Source organism: Syngnathoides biaculeatus, chromosome 4, assembly GCF_019802595.1.
Source record: "Syngnathoides biaculeatus isolate LvHL_M chromosome 4, ASM1980259v1, whole genome shotgun sequence".
NCBI lineage: Eukaryota > Metazoa > Chordata > Actinopteri > Syngnathiformes > Syngnathidae > Syngnathoides > Syngnathoides biaculeatus.
Window position 1 is genome coordinate 23,270,560 of NC_084643.1, and position 26,850 is coordinate 23,297,409.

The 26,850-nt window shown below is 40.6% G+C and overlaps 1 protein-coding gene across 2 annotated transcripts; it reads right to left on the bottom strand.

The window, feature by feature from the left end:
* Nucleotides 1–1,393: 1,393 nt before the first annotated feature.
* On the bottom strand, nucleotides 1,394–26,400 carry mxd1 (MAX dimerization protein 1). Of its 2 annotated transcripts, XR_009794713.1 has the most exons (7): nucleotides 25,473–26,400; nucleotides 24,584–24,683; nucleotides 14,134–14,163; nucleotides 9,138–9,252; nucleotides 8,726–8,885; nucleotides 5,101–5,552; nucleotides 1,394–4,971 (listed from the first exon to the last, which is right to left on the bottom strand). XR_009794713.1 is itself a non-coding variant. In XM_061817934.1 (6 exons), the coding sequence occupies exons 1-6, from the start codon at nucleotides 25,537–25,539 to the stop codon at nucleotides 5,356–5,358; spliced, it is 669 nt and encodes a 222-aa protein (XP_061673918.1). In that variant the 5' UTR covers nucleotides 25,540–26,400; the 3' UTR covers nucleotides 1,394–5,355. The 2 variants fall into 2 exon arrangements, 1 of the variants encoding a protein (XP_061673918.1); XM_061817934.1 differs by having other exon boundaries at nucleotides 1,394–5,552.
* Nucleotides 26,401–26,850: the final 450 nt, after the last annotated feature.

A 26,850-nucleotide genomic window follows, 5' to 3' on the forward strand; every position in this document is an offset into this window, starting at 1 on the left:
CCTCCATCTTTCTAACTGTTCCTCCGCCTGTTCCCTGCTTTCACTTCAGATCACAATATCATCTGCAAACATCATGGTCCAAGGAGAATCCTGTCTAACCTTGTCTGTCAGCCTATCCATTACTACCGCAAACAACAAGGGACTCAGCACGGAACCCTGATGCAGTCCCACCTCCACCTTAAATTCTTGTGACACACCAACGACACATCTCATTGCGGTTCTGCTGCCCTCAAACATGTCCTGTACTATTCTAACATATTTCTCCGCCACACCAAACTTGCGCATGCAGTACCATAGTTCCTCTCTTGGTACTGTGTCATAGGCTTTCTCTAGGTCTCCAAAGACACAATGTAGATCCTTCTGACCTTCTCTGTACTTTTCCACGAGCATCTTCAAGGCAAATAGTGCATCTGTGGTACTCTTTCTAGGCATGAAACCATACTGTTGCTTGCAGATACTTACTTCTGTCCTGAGTCTAGCCTCCACTACTTTTTCCCTTAACTTCATTGTGTGGATCATCTTTTTTCCTCTATAGTTCCCACAGCTCTGAACATCCCCTTTGTTCCTAAAAATGGGGACTAGCACACTTTTCCTCCATTCTTCTGGCATCTTCTCTCCCGCTAGTATTCTATTGAATAAGTTAGTCAAAAATTCCACAGGCACCTCGCCAAATTGCTTCCATACCTCCACTGCTATGTCATCGGTACTCACTGTCTTTCCATTTTTCATTCTGTTCAGTGCCTTTTTAACTCCTCCCTTTACTAATCAAAGCCAATTCGCGGTCATTCATGCTTGCCTCTTCTACTCTTCCTTCTCTCTCATTTTCTTCATTCCTTAACTTCTCAAAGTACTCTTACCATCTACTTGTGTGGGTTGTTGTGATGGTCTTCAATAAATGTGCAAATACACTTGTACTTATGTCGTGCGGCTCAGGGTGACCACACTTTGCTAGCCACTGGGTGCTTAAATGTTTCTTTTTCTTACTTGGCAGAATATGCCACCGAGCCTTCCTTGGATTATTTCTATCCGAATTATGGCAAAATTTCACAATACATAAGGGCATTTTCGTGTGTCTGATGGTGGTGGTATTGTATGTGATAACACTACAAATTCGCCATGATTTCTTTGCTTACGCACAGATAACGTCACATCCACGCAAGTAGGTCATGTGGCTCGCCAAAATGGTGGCTTCCATGAAAATTCGTAATTGCCGATAAAAACACCATGAAATGATATTGGATTAACCTCAAATTTTCAAGGTACAGTACATATGACATGACCTATTGGATGAAGGCTTTTCATCGTTCAGCGGACTATTGCTTTAAGAATTTTTGAAATGTTTTCCTGTTATCATGGAACAATAAAGTCTCAAGGGTTTAAACCAAGGGTTTCAAAGTTATTTATTACTTTCACGGGCAAATATAAATTGCTGCTGCACATTTTAAATTGCTTCAGTTTGTCCAATTCTTGAAAATTAAGTGCACAAAATGTCCACCTTCAGGTTGATTTTGAACATAGAGAAGAAATGAGCTGCCTCAGAAGAAAGGCAGCATCGGGTGATGATGATTGTGTCAGTGTTGTGTTAATGCATGACAGCATGCCTCAAAACAATTATTAGCCGTACATTTCAACATATTCAAACATGTAGTACATTTTTGTTGGGTTTTACATTTTAGGTCAGTTTAAGGCAATATGAGCCACAATGTACTGTATGCACAAATCAAGTAACTTATAAACATACATGAACACAAGATCCATCAGTGCTGAAATTCTGTAGCTTAAACAACTGGTTGTTCTTTAGATTGAACCCCTGCCTCTTACGGCAGACGTTGAAAGCACCAGGGTCTTAAACACTACATCCGCCATCGACCTTTCTGGCCTTAACCACAAATGCCAGTGGAGTGGGGTGGGGACAGGGGTGGAGTTGCAGGGGGCTCAGGCTCCTAAATGCAGATTGGCAGAAGACAAGACCATGAATTGGGAATGGGGTAAAAGAAACTAGGTTAATGCCTAGATCAGACTATAGAATTTTAGCTGATATCGGCCCGATTAGCTATTGCAGCCCATTTCCCCAGACCGTGCCCGACATATTTTGTGGAGAGCGACAAAAATTATTGTAGTGTGACATAATCCATGAGCAACCATTTTGGCCCTGAGATAGACCGATGACACCAAAATGAAAACTTTAGCAAGTTAGATTTTTTTTTGATAGCTTGATAGCGCACCTTGATGTCGACCAATAGGACTGCGTTTTGTGACCGTCGCATTGCCACCTGTGCTTGTCATTGTCAACATTCATTCACGTGCACAAACAAATGCTTCCAGAAGCTTCAGAGTACACCGGATTTATGGAAGGATCTGAATTAAAAATGGCATTAAAAATGTTATGTTGTAAAATTCAGTTATTTCAAAGTGATCACATTTCCAATAGTTGTATTTCAGTTTAACTTTTTGTTAACAAATTCACCATATTAAAAAAATTCAACCTTTAAAATTCAAACGCAATATTTTCAGTCTCCTGAGATTCGACAAAACAAAAAAAAAAAATATTTGATCAGACTAGTCTTAAAATAAGGTGTCAAGTCAGCCAGATTAAATCAATGCTTTTTCAGAATAACAAATGTGGACCAAAATTCAGAACCTATAATTAAGTTTGATTAAGATTAAGTTTGGCTTTATAGTCCCGACCTTGAAGTTACATTAAACTTAATGGGCTCAGAGATCTGTCTGTGTTCTTGTTTTATCTGATGAGATAAAGCTCAGTGATGGTAAAAAAAAAAAAAAAAAAACAGGACATGGTGGTATCAAAATAAATGTGTAGTGTTGCCGCTGTCTCCCCGAGAAACAGCAAGTTTTGATGCCAGTATATTCTGACATAGTACAACCGGGAAAGACCAAATTTGTCTTGTAGTCTGATCCAGGCATAACGCGAGAAATTTTCTTCAAGCAGACAATTTCTCCTTTTTGCATTATACGACCAAAAACAATGTTTTACTGGGGTTTAAAACTGCCATTCCTCTGTCCCCCTAAATAATTCTCTCTGAAGACAGTGATGAAATAACACTTGGCCAATTGATTTCCTTTCATCCCAACAATGCATATGTAGTTCTATGACAGTCCTGTAATAAATATTAAACCAGTCATTTGTAGAAAGATAGACCAAATATTGGAACTACACCACAGTACAAAGCCTTCATGATGACCTTTCCAAAACCAGATTTTGAGGGCTTTTATGTTATACTGCCTAAAATATATCGAGATGCACACAATCAATTGTCCAAGGTTGATACGCACACACTCCATGCATGCATCGGTGAATACACACTTTTCAGTACATTTCCATTCACATCCTAACATTGGAACACAGTTCTTCTCTGGTTCAAGAGGTTTGAGTTCACAAAAAAAGCTGCATTTCACACTCAGGAAAAAAAAAAATCACATCTAATTTTGTGATCTTCTTCTCCCCCTGTTGATTCATTTTAGTGTACCATCTTCATCCATGAACTAAGAACCATAAGTGGTAGCTATCGTGGGGTGGGGGGATGCTGCTTGTTTGGCCCCAAGCGGAGATGCTGGCTGCAGGATGGAGGATATCTACATTCAAAATAAATGGCAATCCTCATCAGGCATGGCTTCCTGACCATACAAGGAGATGAAATATGAGGATTTATAAAAAACAACCTTTTGGTTTTTTTTTTAGGTGGGGGCAAGCCTCCACTCCCTCTACTGCCACCAAAAACTAAGTTATGATTTTTATTCAGATTTTTTAATTCTTATTTTTTTTTTGTCTTATTAGGAGCCTGGTGGCAATGAAGAAACAGTTAAGGACCATCAACCACAGAGTAACATATCTTCTAAGAGATCTGTGCCAAACTTCCCAAAGGACACAAAGCCTTGAGGCACGAGAGACATTTCTAAATATTCTATGGATTGACTAGGCTGTGCAAACAAACTTCACGTGAAACTCTCAAGAAAACGTCACAAAGAGAACAAAGGCTAAGTAGAACTAATTAAATATATTTATATTCATCTCTAGCTTTAGCAGATCTAATAAATACATCTGATAGACAGGTTTCTTTCTGTAAACTATTTACATTGGATGTACATTTCTTCAAAAACAATTAATAGCTATCAAGGCAAGACCAAAGAGAGGGTCTTTTTCGGTATTAACGTAAAACTGAGTCCTCTAGTGGTTGGTGCTCACAGTAAAACGTAAAGCAGACATTCGGTTTTAGGGTGGCTTTCCTTTTGTTAGTTGCTGGCAAGATCATCTACTAACAAAAGAAAAATAACGCTCTCAGCCTTAAGTGGAATGTTCTGCAGCCTCTCGACTGCTCTCAATAGGTAGATGTTTCTATCCCACATAACACATGGGCAAGAAATGGTGGGTAATGGTGCGTTTGCACCAACTGCCAAAACATTCCACAAATTGGCAAAGTGCCTGGGGAAAGAAACTGACGTGACTTCTGTCATTGCCAGATTCCGACACACACACACACACACACACACACACACACACACACACACACACACACACACACACACACACACACACACACACACCACACACACACACACACACACACACAGGTACATACATATGAAAAACACCACAGTCGTCAGAGAGTGGCAGAAAGCATCGACCCAAACCATCCAGTAACTGGAAGTGGAGCAAAAATGATGGGTGAAGATGGCTTGTTAGCGATGCTCATATTGCTGCTCCATGCTGTGCGCTTCAAAATATTTGTAACACCTTCTAGATTACTTCTGAGGGCCGTGTGTGTCATATATTTTCTTTATGAGATGTATGGAAAAGGTTTACATGTTTATGCTTACAAAAACACATGACTGACTGATGAGCTGGGCAGAAACAAAAGCCTGCTTGCTGGAGCACCATCTTACTGGACAGCGAGGAGCAATGATGGAGTGGGCGTGACTTTGGGTGAAATCTCATAAGTGCTTCTCATTCCTCTGAAGACATAAAAAGAGGAAGGGACTATTGTAAAGTAACATTCTCTGGCTGAAAGTTGAATTTGAGACGGACGGAGGGACAAGTAGGGGAGGACCCAACTTGTTTGATTGGTGCACGGTGTGTAATACCTAATGACCTGCAAATAATCACGCGGGCTGGCTGTGGGCGGGTTCCTCACAGTTGCTCACTCAGAATGGAAAGTTAATATGGGTGGGCACGATATCTGCAGCAGCCTGGCTGGATGAAAAGCCCCACAATTGGTTTCATCCTGTAGGGAAAGGTGGAGGGTGGGTGGGGTGATGGCAGGAGTGGGGTATTGAAGTGGCTATGTGACCAGGGTGTGGCGCCATTCCTGGAACGGGACAAGAGGACGAAGGAGATGTTTATAGTGTGCGGGCCAGCTGCTTGGCCCTCTCCTGAGTGTCTTGCAGGCGCCGCAGGCTGGCGCTGGCGTAGCCTTCATCACTACAGCTGCTGCGGAGGCTGCCCCGCTCATCTCCCGAGTCGCTAACGCTGCTGGTGCTCCACTCCAGATCACCCAGAAGGTAGTCTGTTCCCTCCACATCCACATCCAGGTCCTCTGTGGGCAACAGGGGTAACATGAGTCCAATTCAGTATTTATTAGCGAACCTCGGTCATTTTGATGGACTAATCGTGGGGAGGAGTTGCCAATTAAATCAGACATTAAATCGAGTCCATAAAACACCAGAGCAGTACTAAATTATTGTTTGTAGTTTTACTCATGAATACAAGTATTCTTGGGCTAAAAACACCCGGTTCAGCACAAAATCATTCTGAATAATTTTTAAAAAAGTTTTTTTCATTTTTTGAGAAGTTCTAAAGTTTATCCAAACTTTGCTCACTGGTGCACGAAAGGGGAGATTTTAAGTTCTAACTGGTCACTGTTAAAGCATTGCACCATTAAATCCCATCTCCAATAAATCTGCATCCATGAAATTGAGGTTCCAATTTTTATTTTAGTTCAATCCCCCAAAATTCTTGAATTGTATAAATTGGCAAATAAGTGTTTTCAGAGTTGTTTTTGTAATTAACAAGAATTTGTGGGAAAAGTGAAGTTAGACAATTTCTCACTGAAACCTTGATGATCTTTCACGGCACACAAATGTCCCAGTGTGATCTGGTTGTGAAACCCTCATCTATACTAAAGGGAAACCATATGCATCCGCCATTAAATACAGTATGATATAAACGCTGTATGGCTCATCAGAAATGTGCCGATCATTAAATAAGGAAAATAATTGCAGAAGGCATCTCGTGGGTTTATTTGTACCCTAATTTAAATCAATCCGGGAGGAGATTCATCCACCTTCTACTACATCTCTGAGGTCGGGTCATGGGGGCAGTAGCTTTAGCAGGGAAGCCCAGATTTCCCTTTCTCTAGTCACTTGATCCAGCTCTTCCGGGGGATCCCAAGGTGTTCCCAGGGAGGTGTCCGGGTGGCATCCAAATCAGATGCCCCAGCGACCTCATCTGGCTCCTCTCACTGCAGAAGAGCAGTGGTGCTACACTGAGCCCCTCCCAGATGACTCACCTTCTCACCCTATCTCTAAGGAAGAGCCCCGACACCCTGCTGATAAAACTAATTTCGGCCGCTTGTATCCGGGATCTTGTTCTTTTGGTCACGACCCACATCTCGTGACCATAGGTGAGGGTAGGAACGTAGATCACTTGGTAAATTGAGAGCTTTGCCTTTCGACTTAGCTCCCTCTTTACCACAACGGACCGATGCAATGTCCGCATCACTGCAGATGTTGCACCGATCCACCTGGCGATTTCATTTTTCCCTCACTCATGAACAAGACCCCAAGATACTTGAACTCCTCCACTTGGGGCAGGATCTCAACCCTGACCTAGAGAGAGCACACCGCCTTTCACTGACTGAGGACCATAATCTCAGATTTGGAGGTGCCGAATCTCATCCCAGCTGCTTCACACACTGTTGGGAACCGCTCTCGTGGGCGTTGGGGGTCACGGCTTGATGAAGCCAATAGAACCACATCATCTATAAAGACCAGAGATGCAATACTGAGGCCACCAAACAGGACCCCCTTTATGCCTCGGCTGCGCCTACAGATTCTATGCATAAAAGTTGTGAAAAAAAAAAATCAGTGACAAAGGGCAGCCTTGGCGGAGTTGAACTCTCACTGGAAACTGGAGTCCGTCTTCGTGTATTGAACTACGTTCATAAAGCCTGACTTCTGGCTGGACAACTGTAGGTGCGCATTAGGGATCGCAACTGGTCACAAATAGCTGGTTATAACCGGTTTTCGGTTTTTAAAATCCGAAACCGTAATCGGACTTTCGAAATCGGTTAAAATTTCCAATCATTTTTTTCTGGTTCCGGTACTCCACATTGCGCTATTTTTTCAACATCATTTCCACTTTTTTCAAGTTTCGCTGTTAGAGTAAAGTTGGACACAAAAGAACATTCAGTTATATCAAAGAAACATCAAACATGGCATCGAGGAAACGCTCGGTATACTTTCATGCCCTTTCTGAAAGTCCGAAAGAAGAATGTTAACATTAAAACATTTTTACAAAAAAAATAACGAAAATTTAACTTACACGAGGGCGTTGTTGAAAGCCACATTCAACAAGCTTGTTTGTCAATATTGTATTCAAACTACCCCATTACCGCGGAGCAAATTAACGATCGATGGTGTAGTGCCGGAGAAAAGGAGTCGGAGGCGGAGTGTCGGACACAGGAACAAAACTTGTTTTATTGGCAGACATCAAAACACTACTCGCATAACGGGGGGAACTCTGTGAACAACAAAAACAGTCCGTGCGGAACCCCGCACCCCAACTCGAGGTCCCGCGGGTGAATTATGTAAATGGTACCGGTTTTAAAATCGGTTAATCGTTTTTTTTTGCTACAGCTGTTCAGTTAAAACCGGTTATGAACGTAAGCGTTTTATTGCGTTCCCAAGTGTGCATGCACTGCGAGTACCACTGCCTGAAGTTGATGCTTCACTATCTTGATATTTTAGAAACAGATTCATACCAACGGAAGATGAGAAGAGTCTTCGCCAAATCAGCGTGTCTCCTGTTTTTCCGGTGCGACTCCAGCGCTTTGACGCCCATCTTTTCAAGCTGGTGACTCTGCTTGTACAGATGGCAGTAAAACATGTGCCGATCTTTTGGATCACGACGAACACAGCTCCCAAACTCCATACTTTCAACCCAAGCTTCTTAAAAATGCACTTCCCCGTGATACAAGTTGGATCGATGAAAGAACTACGCTACGTCGTAACGAAGACAAAGTGAAATGCCTACTCACGGAAACAAACAATGGAATATTGACAAGATGGCGACTAGTTCTCAACACAGTGACTTCCGTTGACAATTTCCGGCTGTTTTGGACGCCAGACGAATCGCTATTTTTTTTTTTAAATAAAAGATTAATTTATTTTTTAGGGAGCATTTCGGCGGTAGAGGTCCTCCCTTTGATTTTTTTTTTATTTAAGGCCTTTTTAGGGGCTTGACCGGTTTTTGCATATTTTAAGGACTTTTAGGAGCCCCTAAATGCACCTTCGAAAATTTAGGGATTTTTAGGGACTTTTAGGGCCGCGTGCGAACCCTGACTGGGCAATTGGATGAACAGATGCAAGGCCAAAACATGGCGCAGCAATCCCACAATCAACGAGATTCCTTGCAATTTCTTAATGATAAATTAAGACATTTTACAGCCTTTCCATTAAATAGTTAAATACGATTCCATGCAAGACTGACCTTGATCAGAGTCTGATTTGTCAGAGGACACGATCGAGCCAGTGCTGTCCATGCGGATTCTCTCCACACCGAGCTGCTCCAGACGCCTTCTCAGATGTCTCTGCTCTCTCTGTAACTGTTCTAAGGTGTGCTGGGCTCTTCGGTCACTCTCCTCCAACTTCTGCATCGTGAACAAGAGTAAAGAAGAAAATATCAATGTGCAGAGCAATACTGCATGATTCAGCGTGGTATAGTGCACTTCAGGGTTTATTAATCACAACGGTACTATGCCAATCTGGACTTGGTGCAAATGTGAGTATAGTCCTTATTTAGACACAATCATTGATATACATTAATGATGCACCTTTCTAATCTAAAACATTCAAAGAGGAGAAAAGCAGTGTGTACATTAGTGGAATTTGACAGCACACACCTTGATGTGCTCTTTGGCCTTCATGAGCAGGCTCAGAGTTGTGTGCCTGTTGGCATCTGGACCTAAAGGAACCAAGGATTTCAGTCGCTCTAAACACAGTCGTAGATGTGCCCGTCTAAAGGTAGATGAGGAAAACAGAAATTAGGGCAGCGTTACACATGATCTGATTTTTGTCAAGTGGATTAACTGTACACACCAAACCTTTGGTCAAGTGCCATAATTTTTTCTTACATTTATTTATTATATAATCATGACATACACCAAAACAAGGCAGCCAGCCCTCATAGGCTTACAAGACACTGAAATACAAAATGTAAGCAATTAAGCAGTAAAGTAAATGACTCATCACAGTAACTATTGAACATAAACCAAATCAAATTTTAACAAAATGTTGTTTACTTGCCAATCAACCTTAGAATGCTTCTGCACTAAACTTGGACTCTACAGTCTGATATAAAGTGTCCTCTTGTGCTGTTGAAAGGCTTTCAGCACAATTTGTGGATGTTGAAACTCTGTGTGAAAAAACGTGGACTCTTAAATCAGGACTGTCTGCAGGCAATTTACAATCAATATGAAATCTTAAATTGTGATACTCGACAATAGAATGAAACGGTATTTGATTTCCCAGTTCACAAATTTTGCTTAAAACACATGTGGTCCAGTTTCAAGACAAAGCAGAAGCAACCCGTTTCAAAACCAAGAGGAAAGATACCACACAGAAGTAGAACACAGACAGATCTCTGAGCTCATTAAGTTTAACGTAACTTCAAGGTCGGGACTATAAAGCCAAACTTATTAATGAAACTTAATTATAGGTTCTGAATTTTGGTTTGAACAAAACTTTATCAGTCCACATTTGTTTATTATTCTCAAAAAGCATTGGTTTAATCTGGCTGACTTGAGACCTTATTTTAAGACTAGTCTGATCAAATATTTTTTCTTTTGCCCAGGTATAATTGTTTAGAAAAAAAAAAAAAAAGCTTGTGGTTCGACTGACCCTAAAAATTCCTGCCGACGTAATAAATGTGTCAGGCACGTGATACTATGGAAGCATAGAGTTAAGTCGGGTGTTTGACAGCAGCCGCGACGGGTGGTGGTGTGGCCGTGTGCCACTTCCTCACTGCGCCCTGATTACGTTGGGTATTTAAGCCTTGTTTTTCTTGCCACTTGTTGCCAGATCGTTGTCTGTATATGCATGTGTGTTCACAAGCGTAACTGGCTCGTTCCGTGTCGTAGCGTGACTGAGCCATATCAAGTCAAGTTATGTTTTCATGTTTTGCCATGTCCAATTTTTGACATTGTTTTATTTTTTGGACCAAGTCTTTTGCTTTGTGATTTTGTACAGTTACCCTGTTGGACTACCTCCCCCGTGTATGACCTCTGCCTGCCAATAATACTTCCTAAAATCCACGCTTACGTCTTTGCTTCCTGCATCTGGCTCCTGCCCTGCACCTCGTTCATGACAAAATCAAGTTTTGAAATGACAATTTAATTTATTAAGTCGAGAACGAATCCAAACCTTTCTGACCCTCTGTGAAAAAGTAATTGCGCGCTGAACCTACACTTGGCAACAGTAACCGAAATCAAGCGTTTGCAAAAATTTATGGTGGGTTATTCATATCTCTGTGGGGGATTTTTGTCCCACTCTTCTTTGCAGAAGTGTTTCAACTCCACCATAATGGAGGGGTTTCGAGCATGAACTGCTCATTTAAGGTCACACCAGAATCTCAATTGGATTTAAATCCGGACTTTGACTCGGCCACTCCAAAACCTTCCTTTTTTTTTTTTTTTTTTTTTTAAAAGTCATTCAGAGGTGGACTTGCTGGTGTGTTCCAGATCGGTGTCCACCTGCATGATCCAAGAGTACTTGAGTTTGAGGGCATGAACTGATGGCCAGATGTTCTTCAAGATTTTTTGGTACACAGCAGAATTCATTGTACAGCAGGTTTTCCTGGTACTGAGGGAGCAGAGTTGCCCCAGACCATCACACAGCCACCACCATGTTCGACCGTTGGCATAATATTCTTTTTTATCAAATGCTGCGCCATTTTTAAGCCAGATGTGATGGGCCGTGAAATTTTTGACTTATCAGTCCACAGAATGTTTCTCCCATAGTCTTGAGGATCATCACGATGGTTTTTGACAAATGTGAGACAAGCCTTTGTAGTTTTCTGCTGACAGAAGGGGTTTTCGCCTGGAAAATCTCCCATGGATGCCATTTTTGGCCTGTGTCTTTGTTATTTGAGGTTTTTTTGTGAGCTCCTGGATTTGTAGTCGTCGCACTCTTGGAGTAATTTTAGTTGGTCGACCACTACTAGGATGGTTGCCACTGTTCTCAGTTTTCTCCATTTGTGGATAATGGCTCTGACAGTGGTTCGCTGGAGCCCAGAAGCCATGGAATATGGAATGCCTTATTAAATTGAACATTTGAAAACTGCATTTTGTATTTCCTTGGGTTGTATCTGAGAAAAATTAAAATAGGTTTGATGGTTTGAAACATTTGTCCATCCAGACATTCTTTGAGCTGCTTATCCTCACAAGGGTAGCTGGGTGCTGTGCCTATTCCATCTATCTTCGGTGTGATAAATATGGGACAAAATAGAAAGGGACACATATTTTTTCACGGCGCTGTCAGTCCACTACCCATCTCATTTAGAGGGTGGCAACACTACACGCATATTCAGATATCACTGCATCCAGTCTTTGATGCTCACTGGGCTTGCTTGACAAGTCAAACACGGTCAGAGGGCAAATGCCCCCCTTACGAGCTCTTACTTTGTTATAAAAAAAAAAGTGTTATTCACCAACTCGCTTTCTTAAATCCTAACCATCACATAAGAAATTAGATGTGAAGCAGCAAAAAATGTTTGCTATTTTTATGGAATTCAAAGGATTAATTTTTCTATATCTGGAAAAAAAAATAGCAGATGAATAATCCTGATTGAAATCCCAACAAAAAGGAAGATGAATAAAAAATGGGTGAAAAGATCTGAAGTTTACTTATTTATACAAAAATATGCTCCAGATAAACTGAAAATTTATGCCGACTGTGTCTTTTTAAAGCTGGTAAATGACTTAACATTTCTAATATTCCTAACCCAACAACAGTAATCTATCATCTGTCAATTGAATAATCTACACAGATGTCCCATGACATCCCCCCCAAAGGTTTTTAAATCTCTCCCATGTCTTTTTAAATCATAGCTGCAAACAGACAGTTCTGTTAGTTACTAAGGTCTGGTGGGTGTTTGAGACCAACTGACCTCGCCATTATGCAACACACTTCTGCAACCTCAGAAAACATGTGTGCGCCAGTGTGCATGTGTGAGCCTCAGAGTGACTGTGAGTACTGTATGTCAGACTCTTTCATAGACTTGACAGTGGAAATGTTTTTTTTTCTGCATCTTAAGACTGGAGCTACTAGTTGAATATTTGTTGCAGGTGAGCTTGACTTCCAGAATGTAGTGCCAAAGTATACTATCACTGAACGCAACATGGGCAGTGTGAAACTGGTTCAAATCAAATATACACGGGCCATATTAGCACACTCCGAGTATAGTCCGATCACAGCTGGAGTGGTTAGACACAAACTAAGACAAAGCAAGCATGTATAAAGTAGTTAAGTATTCTCTGAATGAAAATAACACAAATGTCTGTTTTGCGTCAGACTTCCAAAGTCCAAAAGTCGTTACAAAATGCAAATGCTCTAGTCTGCCTAGTGATATAACATGGTGTGGCGAATGTTTGTTGTAGGTTTGCATCCATGTTACTCTGGGGGGATGGGGGGGACTGGTTGTTTCAGTAGGAGATTATTATGGTTAAAGTGCCATGAGGGAACTGTGTCAAAAGGTGACTACAGTGTTCCCTTGTGATTTGCAAGGGTTACGAATCTGTGTATAATGGATGCAGTGTTTAAATACCTATGTATGATATATTTTTGCAACCATAAGGCGCCCTTAGAAGTCTATTTTTTTTTTTCAAACATGGAGAGCATACTTTATGTGGACATTTTCCATAATCTGTAAATGTTGTGTGACTAGTCCAATGAAGAACATCTGAGCATGTTGGTTACATTGTTAGCATGCGTGCTAACGTGTGTTTTAGCGTGTATGTACGAGATACGATGTGGTGGCGCTCACAAGGCAGAGAGGGACAATTTTAATTTTACATTTGTAAGCAGAAAAAGATTAAATTGCCCCACACAATGACTGTGGAGGCAAGTCAGTATTCAAGATATTGTTCACACTCGCGGTGTCACATCGAAACTAAAATTATCACGCCACAGCAAACAGAATAGCACAACTTGCAAATAACAAAACAAATGACCAATGAGTAAAGTAATAATTGAAAAAACATGCACGTAATGCTATTTACAGGCTCCCGGCATGCTATGCAGCACGAAGGACCTTCCTAATGCTGCAACGCATGCTGGGAGGATGTAAATAGAGTTTAATATGCATGTTTTGTGTCAATTATTTGTTCAGTTGTTTATTTGTTTTATTGTTTGCTAGTTATGCTAGTCTATTTGCTGTGGCATGATAATTTTAGTTTCGATGTGACATCGTGAGTGTGAACATCTTGAGTAATCACTAGCAAGGTTCTTCTGCTTACAAATGTAAAATTGCAATTGTTCCTCACTGTCTCATGAGCACAACCACACAGTAGCTTACAAAGACCTGACATCGCATGTTAGCACACATGAGAAATTGCAACTCTGCTGTAACGACCACTGGTAATGTTAGTCTAAATTAGGACTAGGGAACAAGAACTTGATTTCAGCTAACGCTACTATAAAGGTCAATGTGCATGCAGATAACACAAAATATGAACTTTCATTACTGCTAACACTGACGCTCCATGGTTTCTGCATATATTTTTTGGTAGATCACGTGGGATGGATATGGAAGATGAAAATTGGATGTTCATGTGGATTCACGTGCTTTATGTGCACTACTGGAGTACATGAGGCAATTAAACAAGAGTGATGTTTACATACCTGTTCTTCTCCATTTCATTGTGCGTAGACCTGTGAAAATAAAGGACAACATGAGCAACCAAACAGGGTAACCCTCTTCGTGCCTAATTAGTGTAGACTAACTCCACACCGTGGGAGTGTAAGAAAGAAAGTGAGAGAAAAAGTCCGTGTAGGAGGTTATGGCAGTCAGAGTGGGCGGATATGAATTTCAAGGAAAATGAACAGGAGGAGGATTGGGTTTTATAATTCCTACAGGGGACTTTGCGGAGAAAACCATACTTGAACACATCAGGAGGTGAACAAAAGATAAACATAGTAACAGTAACCAGAAACATCAGGCAGGACTATGCCCCTTTATATTGCTTGATTAGCCACGCTACGTGCAACACAGAGCGGGGTGCTACAAGAAAGAAACTGCTGAAGATGAACAGAGTAATGAGATGAAATTCTGCCATTTCAGGGTTACAAAAGTGGAGCATATTCAAACCCATGGAAATGGGAAGCAGGTCGGTAAATGTTATTGGTGACCATTTTCTTGACCTATGCAAAAGCTGGTGGTGGTGTCGCAGTGAAGAAGATATCCCTACTACCTCAAGCAGAACCCCTGATCCCTTGACCCCATGTCCTAAAATAGCCACTGCTCACTCATCTCAGAGGACTAAATTGCACTAGCGCATGAAAACACGCCATGTTTTTGTCACCTTAAATATCGACACTCACCTCAAGTCTGAGGGAGGTCTTTACTCCTGTGACTTGATTTCAAGTGAAGGACCTTTGAAGTGGAACTTATTGTTTATTGCATGCATGCACACGGAAGTAGGGGTATCATTTTTTAGAGGAGCGTTCAATTGCACTATCCCCCTCCAATGGAATATGAATTCCTCCAGAGTGCAGACAGCCGCCTGTGACATAACAGTGCTGGCAGAAAAAACACACCACTCATTCAGACTTTGTATAAGTCTCTGGCCCATCCACCTGGTCCACAAACTCAGGATGTCTTTCAGGTCCTGAAGCTGCAAAACAGGCCCAAGACCATCACACTACCACCACCACCATAATTTATTGTTGGTATGATGTTCTTTTTCTGAAATGCAATGTTACTCTTACCCAAGATGGAATGAGACACAGACCTTCCAAAGATTTCTGGAACCCAGGAGACTTGCCGTTAAAAAAAAAAAAAAAAAAAAAAAAAAAAATGGAACCATGAAGTCTGCTGTTTTCAAAAACCTGGATGAGAATGTCCGTCTATTTGTTTGTAACCTCCATCTGAAATGAACGTCGGTCAGCAGCAGGACAATGATCATAAATGCACCAGCAAGTCTACCTCAGAATGGTTGAGGAAAAAGAAAATGAAGACTTTGGAGTGGCCTAGTCTTAGCCCTGACCTGTATCTTTTTGTTACTGGTTGAAAACCCTCCAATGCGGCTGAATTACAACAATTCTGCAAAGATGAGTTGTCCAAAACTCCTCCACAGCACTGTTAGAGACTCACTGCAAGTTATGGCAAATGCAAGATTGCAGTTGGTGCTGCTACATGTGGCCTAACCTGTTATTCCGTTTAGAGGCCAATCACTTTTTCCAAACAAGGCCATGTTGGTTTGGATTTTTTATTAATCTCCCTTAACAATAACAATCTAAAAACTACATTTTGTATTCACTTATGTTGTCTTAGATTAATACAGTATTTTAATTTGTTTGATGATAGGAAAGATTTAAGTGACAAACATGCATAAGACATCAGGAAGTGGGCAAACAGAACAGTATGAAGACTACTTGTAAAATTAGTTTAACAAAAATGAATGAAAATACACACTGTAGACTTTTTATAGTGTCCAGACATGTTTAGCCTTGTAAAATCAAAATATATGATTGAGAGTCCTCTTTTCCATGGAATTGTGTACTTAAAGGGAAATTCTGGTGGTTTGGATTAACAATGTATCCAATAGGTTATGTCATATGTACTGTACCTTGACAATGTCATGTTAATCCTCTCTCATTTAATGTTTTTTTTGAGAAGATTTTTTAAATCGACAACAACAAATTTTCATGGGCGCCACCATTTTGGCGAGTCACATGACCTACGTGCACGGCTGTGACAAAGAAATCCTCAGCGGTTTTTAGAGTCTTCACATGCGTTATCACCACGATCGCAAATGGTGAAATGCCTTACTGTATCGCGAAATTCTGAGAGAAATAATCCGCGAAATATTCGGTGGCATGTTCTACTCAGTAAGAAAAAGCATAATTTAAGGACTGAAAACCGGAGTGCCCACAGAAAACCTACGCAGGCATAGGGAGAACATGCAAACTACACACACACACACACACAGACACACACACACACAGACACACACACACACACACACACACACAAAACTCCAGAAAAATCAAACCCGGGTCTTCAGAACTAAGGCCAAAGCTTTACCAGCTGAGTTCCCGTGCCGCTGTTGTGGAGGCAGTATTAACTTCCACCAAGCCAAAGATCATTTCATTCTCACTTGGACCCCGGCCAACCTGTTGGCTAAAAGAACCTTTCCCACAATGTTAGACCTACCTTACACTGATGGGTTCTACCATCCTACATGGCCACGAGTTCTGTCCTCAGTGCAGTCCTCTGCTGGCTCCTCAGTCTTCCCGATGCTATTTCTTTATCATCCAGTATATCATGCATTATTATTATTACTATCATCATCATAATGCAAGATGTATTCTACCAACAATTAAAGGAGTTTAAGCATACCATACCAAAATTGCGGGGTAAGCCTGTGACAGTGCTACTTATTTTACATGAACTTGACAGTCTGAGTGCAATTTCAAATTGACTGTACTATTTTTATTCTGTTTGTGTCTTTGTAAGAAAATATACAGTGAAGAAATTAAGTATTTCAACACATATTGCAATTTCTCCCACTTAGAAATCATGGAGGGGTCAGAAGTTTTCATCGTCGGTACATGTCCACTGTGAGAGAGATAATCTAAAAAGAAAAATACAGAAAAGACAATGTATGATTTTTTTAACAATTTATTTGTGGAATACAGCTGCAAATATGTATTTGAACACCTGTCTATCAGCTAGAATTCTGACCCTCAAAGACCTGTTAATCTGCCTTTAGAAGTCCACCTCCACGCCGTGTATTATCTTGAATCAGATGCACCTGTGTGGGGTCGTTAGCTGCATAAAGACACCTGTCCACCCCATACAATCACCAAGACTCAAACTTGTAACGTGCCCAAGACCAAAGAGGTGTGCAAAGACACCAGAGACAAAATTCATTCATGGGACAGGCACTGCACTGTATTAAGGAGAGGATGACTGTGGCCATGTATTGTGAGATTTTGGGGAACAACCTCTTTCCCTCATTCAGAGCATTGAAGATGGGTCATGGGTGGGTCTTTCAACATGACAATGACCCGAAGCACTCAGCCAGGAAAACCAAGGAGTGGCTCCGTAAGAAGCATATCAAGGTTCTGACGTGGCCTAGCCAGTCTCCAGACCTAAACCCAATAGAAAATCTTTGGGGGGAGCTGAAACTCCGTGTTTCTCAGCGACAGCCCAGAAACCTGTCTGATCTAGAGGAGATCTGTGTGGAGCAGTGGGCCAAAATCCCTCCTGCAGTGTGTGCAAACCTGGTGAACAACTACAGGAAACGTTTGTCCTCTGTCATTGCAAACAAAGGCTACTGTACCAAATATTAACATAGGTTTTCTCGGGTGTTCAAATACTTATTTGCAGCTGTATCACAGAAATAAATTGTTAAAAAAAATAAATCACACATTGTGATTTCTGGATTTTTCTTTTGAGATTATATCTCTATCAGTGGACATACACCTCCAATGCAAATTTCAGACCCCTCTATGATTTTGAACTGGGACAACTTGCAATATAGCAGCGTGTTCAAATACTTATTTTCTTCACTGTTTAATTTAGTATTAGAACGCAATCGCCAAAATGATGAGATGGAAAACTGCTCAGGGTGGATAGCATGCAAGGACTTTGTTTACCTATTCAACAAAGATGCACAATTTGCATAGTGCAATAAATGCAGTTACATAGAGAGTGTACAATTATGTGGGTGATAGGGGGAGGAATCTCACCATCTTTGTAATAAAGGAGCTGATGCTCTCCATGCCAAGACTGGGAACGTAGCAGGGAGGACATAAGAGAGATGGGGGATGTGATGAGGTTACACATTTAAGAGAGTGAGCAGAGAAAAAATAGGTGCGATATCACAGGTGGGTCACTACAACTGACATGCATGTACACACTCCCATCCCCCACCACTCGCACATCTACTCCATGGAGAAAAAACGGGCAATGGAGGAGCTTCTACTGACAAGGAGAAATTCTTGATTTTATTTCCATGTCCTCTTCTACATATTTCATGAAATTAGATGCAGTAAGGAAAATGGGCTTTCCCTTCAAGAAATACAAATGCCAAGTCGAGGTTTCAAGAATTATACTGTCCAAGTGCAACTCAAACAGTCAGCGTTGACAGAAGCTTTGATGATCATGAATGGAAAGCAGTACAAAACCTACATCCTCTAATCCAAAGCTATTCTACATCTTTGGCATGATGACATGCACAAAGACATTACGACCATGTGCCGTTATCGTCACGTTGGGGTCTTTGGAATGGAATGTCTTTCTCATCAGAACCCAGCAATTTCCTCAAACAAAGGGAGAATACCAAACTGAATGAAAGTAGGCCACGTGGCGTTTCTGTCATCAAATTCTGATCCTCCTTGTCAATAAGTGAATTCACTGACTGTGCACATTCATATAATACATGATATATTGCATCAGTGAGTGAGTGAGTGAGTGAGTCATAGCTTTGTTTGGGTTGGCAACTTGTTACAAGAAAAGATGAGCCTATCTTACTATTCGTGGGATACTCACCAATGGACAAATTGACAATTAGAAAACACACACTTGCTTGTGACTTACAAAAATACAGTTTACAGCAGACGTGAGTGATGTCATGCACACTGGAATTATCTCCTAAAATCTAAGCTTCAAACAACATGTGACACAAGGAGAACGAAACTCTCCCCTCCACAATGGATCTGGACTTTATTGGGAGAAGATTTTGTCTGTCCCAAATGTTCCAATTTCTAGTAAGCCTATATCAAATCAAAATGACTAATTTCTCATAAGGTAGAAAACAGCAGTATCTGGTTTTACAATGGCTGTCCTTCTGACGCCAGTCTGAAACATTTTCAGTCCCCTTTCATCAGTCACCGTGCTTAAAATAAAGCTATTGGGCTTGTTCTTCAGTGCTTATCCTATACTAGTGCCAAATCACATTACCTACTACCTACTAAAAAGCACAAGTGCCCTAATTACAATGTGATATTTAAAACATATTTAAAAAAGAAAAAAGTATGCTGCCAAATCTATAAGCCTTTACCTTGCTGAATACTAAACCAAGAGGAGGGCAACATTTCATTCAAAAATACTACTCCATCGTCCATTTTAGAGCTTGGAAAATTATGTAGGCTCAAAATACCACCAATAGTTATAAAAACATAAACAGCATCTATAACTCGCCCCACCATGTCTCATTTAAAAGAGTTCTATGGAATGCTTGGATGGTCACCCCCCAAGTCTAAATAAGTAAAATACAGACGCCCGTTTTCTTTATTTAATTTTGCAAGCTGCAAAACTTCACTACCCCTTCTCTGATTTATAATCGAAAGAAAATGAATGGTATATTCACAATGCAATTTTAATTCAACTCAAATTCAAGTTTTGCCTGTACTTTAGCAGTGACACACAAAATACAAATACCTGAAACTAAAAAAGTTTAACAGTTCAAGTTCGATCATTGTGAGTTACAGTCAAAAAAAATAAATATATATTTTTATTATGCAACATACAGTTGAGGGCAGAAGTTTACATACACTGTGGTGGAAGTAATTTCATTTTTTTGTCCATCAAATCAGATAAGACCTCTCCTGTTCCAGGTCGGACAGGATCAATTTTGTTAAATGCCCAATAAAGAAAAATGAAGATGTTCAGAGAGATTTGTCTCACTGTCTGAAGTCAAATCAGACTCACACTCTCCTGTTTCAGGTCAGTCAGTTTGTTAATTTTGTTAAATGCCACAATAATGAAAGAATTTCTCAAGAGAATTCTATCTTATTTTCTTCGAGGTCAGATATTTACACAGATTTCCTATCGAGTCCCATTTCCTTTGAACTGCATGACTTGGGTTCAAATGTAGAGAGTAACCTTCCACAGGCCCATTCCTCCTGACAGCACTGGTCAAACTGAGTTACGGTTGTCGGTTGCCTTGCTTGCACGTCTCTTTTCAGATTTGCCCTCAAAATTTTGGATGGAATTCAGATCAGGGCTTTGTGATGGCAATTCCAAGACATAGACTATCTTATCCTCAAGCCACATTTGAACCATTTTGGCAGTATGCTTAGGGTCATTGTCCATTTGCGCGCAGGTTTCAGCTTGCTTCTGATGTCTTGGGATGTTGCCTTAATGTCTCCGTGTAATGTTCTTTCTTCATGATGCCATCTATTTAATGAAGAGCTCCAGTTCCTCCTGCAGCAAAACAGCCCCACAACATGATGCTGCCACCTCCATGCTCCACATTTGGGATGGTGTTCTCAAGTCTTCAAGTGCTTCATTTTCCTTCAGATGTAATGCTCGTCATTAAGGCCAAACAGCTCCACTTTAGTTTCATCAGACAGCAGGACATGTCTCCAGATTTTAAGATCTTTGTCTTGCTGTTTTTTTGCAAACTAATCTGTCTTTTTTTCTTTCTTTTGGAGTAATGGCTTCATTCTTGGTGAACGGCGTTTCAGCTCATGTCAGTGCAGGACTCGTTCCACTGTTTATAATGACACTTTCTTACCAGCTTCATCCAGCAACTTCACAAGGTCTTTAGCTTTGTTCTGGGGTTGATTTGTACATTTCTGACCAAAATATGATCATCCCCGGGACACAGAACAAGTCTCCTTCCTGAGCAGTGTGTTGGCTAGACATTCTCATGATTAGACTTGCATATAATTGTTTGAACAGAGTAACGCACCACCCTCAAGCATCTGGAAATTGTACCCAAGGATGAGTCAGACTATGGAGCTTCACAATTGTCTCTCTGATTTCTTGTCTGATTTCTTTTGATTTTCCCAGGATTTCAAACAAGGAAGCAATGTTTGAAGTGTTGTCTTGAATAATACATCCCCAGGTGTGCCATTAATTAACTCAGGTCAGTTAGCCTATCAGGAGATTCTAAAACCATGGCATCATCATCTGGCCTTCCCTATGTTCTTTAAAGACATAGTACTTTTTGTGTGTATAAACCTTTGACCTCAAATATCAAATTTTCCAATAAATTTCTCTCTCTCTCTCTCTCATTATTGTGGCATTTAAAGAATTTTTGGTGATCCTGTCAGACCTGGAACAGGGGAGGTTTTATCTGATTTGACTTAAGATAGTCTGACAAAATGCAAAGTGTTTTTGCGCAGTGTACATAAACGTATGGCTTCAACTTCATGTAATTATTTAATATACTAACCATTTACTCTACATTAACAGTATTACATAACACACTGCATGTGCAGTTAATAAAGGTTTATTGATGGTGGCAACTTAAAGGAGACCGAAAAGGTACAGAACAAAAACGCAATAAATGATAACGCAATGAGTGGTGAATAAGAAAACTAAACAGTGATCTAATCATAGAGCACACATTTAGCTGCGAGGGGTCATTGTTACACAAATGTGTCCTGAATGTATTGATTTATAGAATGACTCCACTGTACACTATGTCCTAGCAGTCATGTTGAGGGGACGGACTTGTCAAGACCGCCCGTCACTGAAATGTCTCCCGCAGTCACCTTGACTGACCCACTTTGCCTTAACAAGTGGTCAGTGGCAATCTGCCAGCCCGTTGTTTGCTGCTGTCACAGCGCGATTCCATCAACCACAACAAAGAGTCAAACATGGTTCTTTATCAACAAAGCAGACACATACAGTGGATGTAAAAAGTCAACACACCCCTGTTTAAATGTTAGGTTTTTGTGATATAGAAAAATGAAACTAAGATAAGTCATTTAAAACATGTTTTCCACCATTAATATGAGCTATAATCTGTACATCTTTTAAGAGGGGGCGTAAAAATAAACAAGGTAGTTGCACATTATGTGAACATCCTCTTATAACTGGAGATGCAGCTTTGTTTAGAATTTACCAATCATATTCAAATTGTTTCATGGGAGTCAAAACACACCTGACAGTACTTAAAATGCCTCTGAACAACCCCAAATAAAGCTCATCAGTTCAAGTAGACCTTACCTTTTCTTTTTTTGTTCTTTCTAGCAGAAAGAAACCTGACAGGTTTGGGCTAACCCGAGCTGCTGTATCAAACTTTATAATTCCCTTCACCTTTGCTAAGACCCCAGTTCCAGCTCAAGAAAAATGGCCCTAAAGCGAGCCTCTGCCACCACCATGCTTCACTATAGCTATGCTGTTTTTGCGTGATGAGCAAGCAGTGAGCCAAACATAACTTTCGGATTCATGGCCAAAGATGTTCAATCTTGTTTTCATCGGATCAAAACAGATTTTTCCATTTGAATTTGAGAAATTTTACGGTGGTGCAAAGAAACCGGGATAGAACTCACCACCAAAAGAAGCCCATACCTACTGTGAAGCATGGTGGTGGGAGGATCATCCATTGGGGCTGCATCCTAAAGGGGGCTTTGTCAAAGTTGAGACTGGAACGAATAATTAGCAGCTTTTAATTGAAGACAAAAAGTCAGAAAACCCCACTACAACAATTGAACTTTATCTGGGGGTAAATCCAGGGTAATTTATATGGTGGCAGAGGTACATTGTTTCTCATTTAACATAAATTTGAATGCAATTAGATAGTTATGACCACAGCTGTTGAGTTATAAAAGGGTGCAAATCGGTTACCTAGCCTTCACTCAACTCGCAAAGATTTGAAATAGACAAAACAGAAACAAAAAAAGTTGTCAAAAAGCACAGGGTGTACCCCGCCTCCTGGCCAAAGTTAGCCAGGGTAGGCTCTTCTTTAAAAAAGGGGAAGACCACTCATTGAAAATAACAATTTATCAGATAGGTCATGTCATTGGTACTGTAACTTTGAAATAAAGATTTTCATCAGATATCATTGAAGGTTGTTTATATCGGCAATTTTGAATCTTCCTGGTCGCTGACATTTTGCCAAGTTCACATGACATACGTGCACGGATGTGACGTGTCATGTGCTCAACCTGAGGCTCGGTTACGTTCCTACACAGTTATTGTCAGCGCTGATTTCTCGGCTTTATCCTCATCTGATGAAGAAATAGAAGTATCGGCTGATTGGGAAGACGGAGGAATACGTCCATACATATTTGAACCTGTGGCTGTAAATAATGTTGAATATTCGGATGGTTCTCCGGATGGGAATGACGTGGAGTCTGACTATTCAACAGCCTACGCACGGGACATAAGTGCGTAAACATAGGCCCGCGGAACTCGCTCGCTTGCGGCCGGCTAGTTTGGGACGCCTTGGCCACTTGGCAATCATGTAGGACAGACATACAGAAATACTGAAGTGGAAGTGGAAAGTCAGCTCATCTCTCGAAATTCTCAGCATGGCAGTAATACTAGCCATTCATTGCAGAGAAGAAAAAAATATATAGTCAACTATAAAAGAGGCTTTTTTTCTTGATTGCCTGACATAAAATCAGACTGAACATTTCCTGTTCTAGGTCAATTATAAGGACCAAAATTATTTAGATTTCCTGAATGGCAGAATAGAATAGTGACACTGACGCTTACAACCCAAGGAACAACAACAAGGAAAATGGATGGATGTTATGTTATGATTCTACATGCATTGCTCCAATGTTTTTGTTCAGAGAGTTGTTGCTTGAAAGATAGCAGCGCAACCAAATAGTTAGCCAATATGCCTGTTCCGTTTCCCATTCTACGCTAGTGGAGGCTATGTGGCAGCAATAAAAACACAACTTGCAATTCTGTTTGTTTTATGTTTAGTTTTGACAGTAACCCTCACCTGTGAGTGGTAATAAATACCGTAGGTTGAAGCCTGGTTAAGATTATTTACCAATTCTATATGTTATTTAGATATATTTACCAATTTTACCTGTCTACGTGGGACTTGTTGTGAGGCGAGTTGAGTCACACGCCACAATACGGTACTCATTTCTCAAGTTTGCGCTATTAGTCAATGCAAAAGTCAAATCAACAGATCATATCTTTAAAAAAAAAACCCTCATAATTCAGGTCGCAGATATCTCAACCACAGGTATCACAAATATCTCAAGGATGGTGTTAGGATATAACTGCAGTAAAATGGCAGAGGAGTTGTCAAAATATAACCACAGATAGATCATTATAAATGCTAATGTATTTATGATTTTGTGTGTTGTTGAACTTAAAAAAATAGATAAAATAAAAAAATGAAAAATCTGTTGTTGTTTTTTTTACCTGCTACTTATGTTTTTCTTGCTTTTGCTCTTCCTTTTCAAACTTTCCCTCTCTCGACTGCTGATGAAGGGGGGCATGGAGGCATAGCCATGCTCAGCTTCTGTAGTCACATAAAAACGGTGTAGTTATTGGGTCGAACAATGTCCAAAAGTCAAATTTTAAAAGATAGGAAGCCCACAATATGCTTTCTATCTCTTTACCATACAGTTGACATATTTGAAGTTGAGAAGCAAGAATAACTAAAGCAAAGCAAATGTATTTATATAACGCATTTGATGATTAAAAGCGTTTAAAAACAAATAAAACTGCTCAGAAACATTTCAACCAAAAGGGGGAAAGCAAAAGTACAATTAAAAGGCGTACAGTACAAGAATTTAAAAAGAAAGCGTTTCAAGCCATATCTGTGTACAGGATTTTCTCCCCTTTGCCTGGACAATGATGTCATCTTGAACTGGAATAAACCCCACTAGCAAACCACAACAGCAGGAAAGGAGGGGCTACCATTACAAAAAAGAAAAAAAAAAATCTCTTTGGCCACATCATATCGAATTTTTCGAAAATCTCAATCAAAATGACAAATGCGTACAATGCAATGAAAAAGTGACCTTTCCCATTGGCCTTAAAAAAAAAAAAAGCTTACAAGAACGCCACATTGGTGAAATTGATAGGATAATATTTGTGGGGGGGATTGGGATGTATTCTACCGCAATACTTTGCAAAATACGGAAAGCGAAATGCATGGGCTTTTTAATGTAAAATTCAATAAAAGGAAGATGTATGAATCGTTATTTTAACACAAGGTGCACAAAAAACACATAAGGGGGAGGGGTGTCGCTGCATCTTAACAGGGCATTAAATCCATACAAAAGAAAAGAAAATGATACCTTACCTCGTTCCCTGCGATCAAGATACTCGGCTGCTTCGATCAGCATCTGCACCATTCCAATAGAAGCCATGTTTGCTAATATTACTGATATTAAAACAATCCGATGGGGGATCCCGTGGCTGTCCACAAGCTGCTCTTCGTCCACACACAGCAGCTTTCTCAAAACTGCCCTGACAGTGGTCTCTGATTCTCCGAGGAAGTATAAAACGTTGCAGAAAACTTGAAATCCCCTCCAAGAAAATTTTGTTTTCCACCGATGCTGTTGTAAAATGTCAGCTGTGGTTCGTGTAGCTTTGAGCTGCTCTGGCTAACAGTCCTGCAGTCGCCAATGGATGTTTCACTCTTACAACTGTCAACCAAATGTAAACCAGGTCGCTCGCTTCCCAGGGAGACTACACCGTTACCTGGCTGCTTCAAAAAAATTTTCGAGCAATGTTCTGTCAGTAAAAGAAGACCGGCAAAGGTAGAATCTTGGCCAATTTTGCTAAATTCACCATTTAACTTTGTCACGAGTGTCGCGACATAAACTAATCCGTCCGTGGTCTAAAAACATGGATATTGGCTCGGTAAAGTGAGTTGCAGAGAATAAAAACAAACTGTCTTATGAAAAGTATACCCGCCGATGTCATGCAATCTTATCGGTTCGGGGATATGTTGATAGGTACGTGGTTGCTCAAAGGTATAAAGCAAAATATCACAGAACCTAAATCACGCTGCCTTTTGAACAGTTGCTTCGAGTAGCTCGTGGATACACTATGCTGATTATTGTATTCCGTGACAGTTTCCTTGCATATGCTGGGACGTGATTGGTTATTGGCAAAGGAAAATAAGACATTATTGGTCGTTGAATTTGTCAATCATTAGATTGACAATGACGCCCGTCGAAACTGGAATCGGCGATCAGCCATATTGGTTCAACATCCCTGCAACATTGTTCTGGCATGGAGCCACAATGGTGGTTGTCGTAGCTGCTACCCATTGGTTGATTTAGGATCAACTCACCAATCATTGGCCACGACCTGAAGTCCCACCGCCCCATTCTGCAAGTTAACACGCCTCCGTTGCGCGCTGTGTCCGGGTGTAGGATTATGATTGGTTTTTGCCTTGTTTTGTGCGGTTGGCCAGGGATTTGTTCAAATTACATTCGGCCTTTCAATTTGCCCCACCCATAATTTCATCCGCGCCTGCGCAATTCTTGGTTCTCGAGAATCACGTTGACCAAAACCCAGAGACGTCTTCCTACCCATCATTTCAACCGTAATGCCAAAAGTGCTCTCAAACTAGGTGATGACCGCAAACAAAATGATCTTAATTTAACGCGAACGTTCTGGTAACCTGTGACTAAACAAAATGGTAATTTTTGTACACATTTATCAAATCG

Excerpts from the sequence above, each read along its gene's own strand:
- mxd1 (XM_061817934.1), bottom strand. The coding sequence starts at position 25,539 with ATGGCTTCTATTGGAATGGTGCAGATGCTGATCGAAGCAGCCGAGTAT. Across the intron at positions 14,164-24,583 it reads AAGAAAAACATAAGTAGCAG|GTCTACGCACAATGAAATGG; the intron begins GTAAAAAAAACA and ends TTATTTTCACAG. Across the intron at positions 5,553-8,725 it reads CAAATCAGACTCTGATCAAG|AGGACCTGGATGTGGATGTG; the intron begins GTCAGTCTTGCA and ends TGTTGCCCACAG.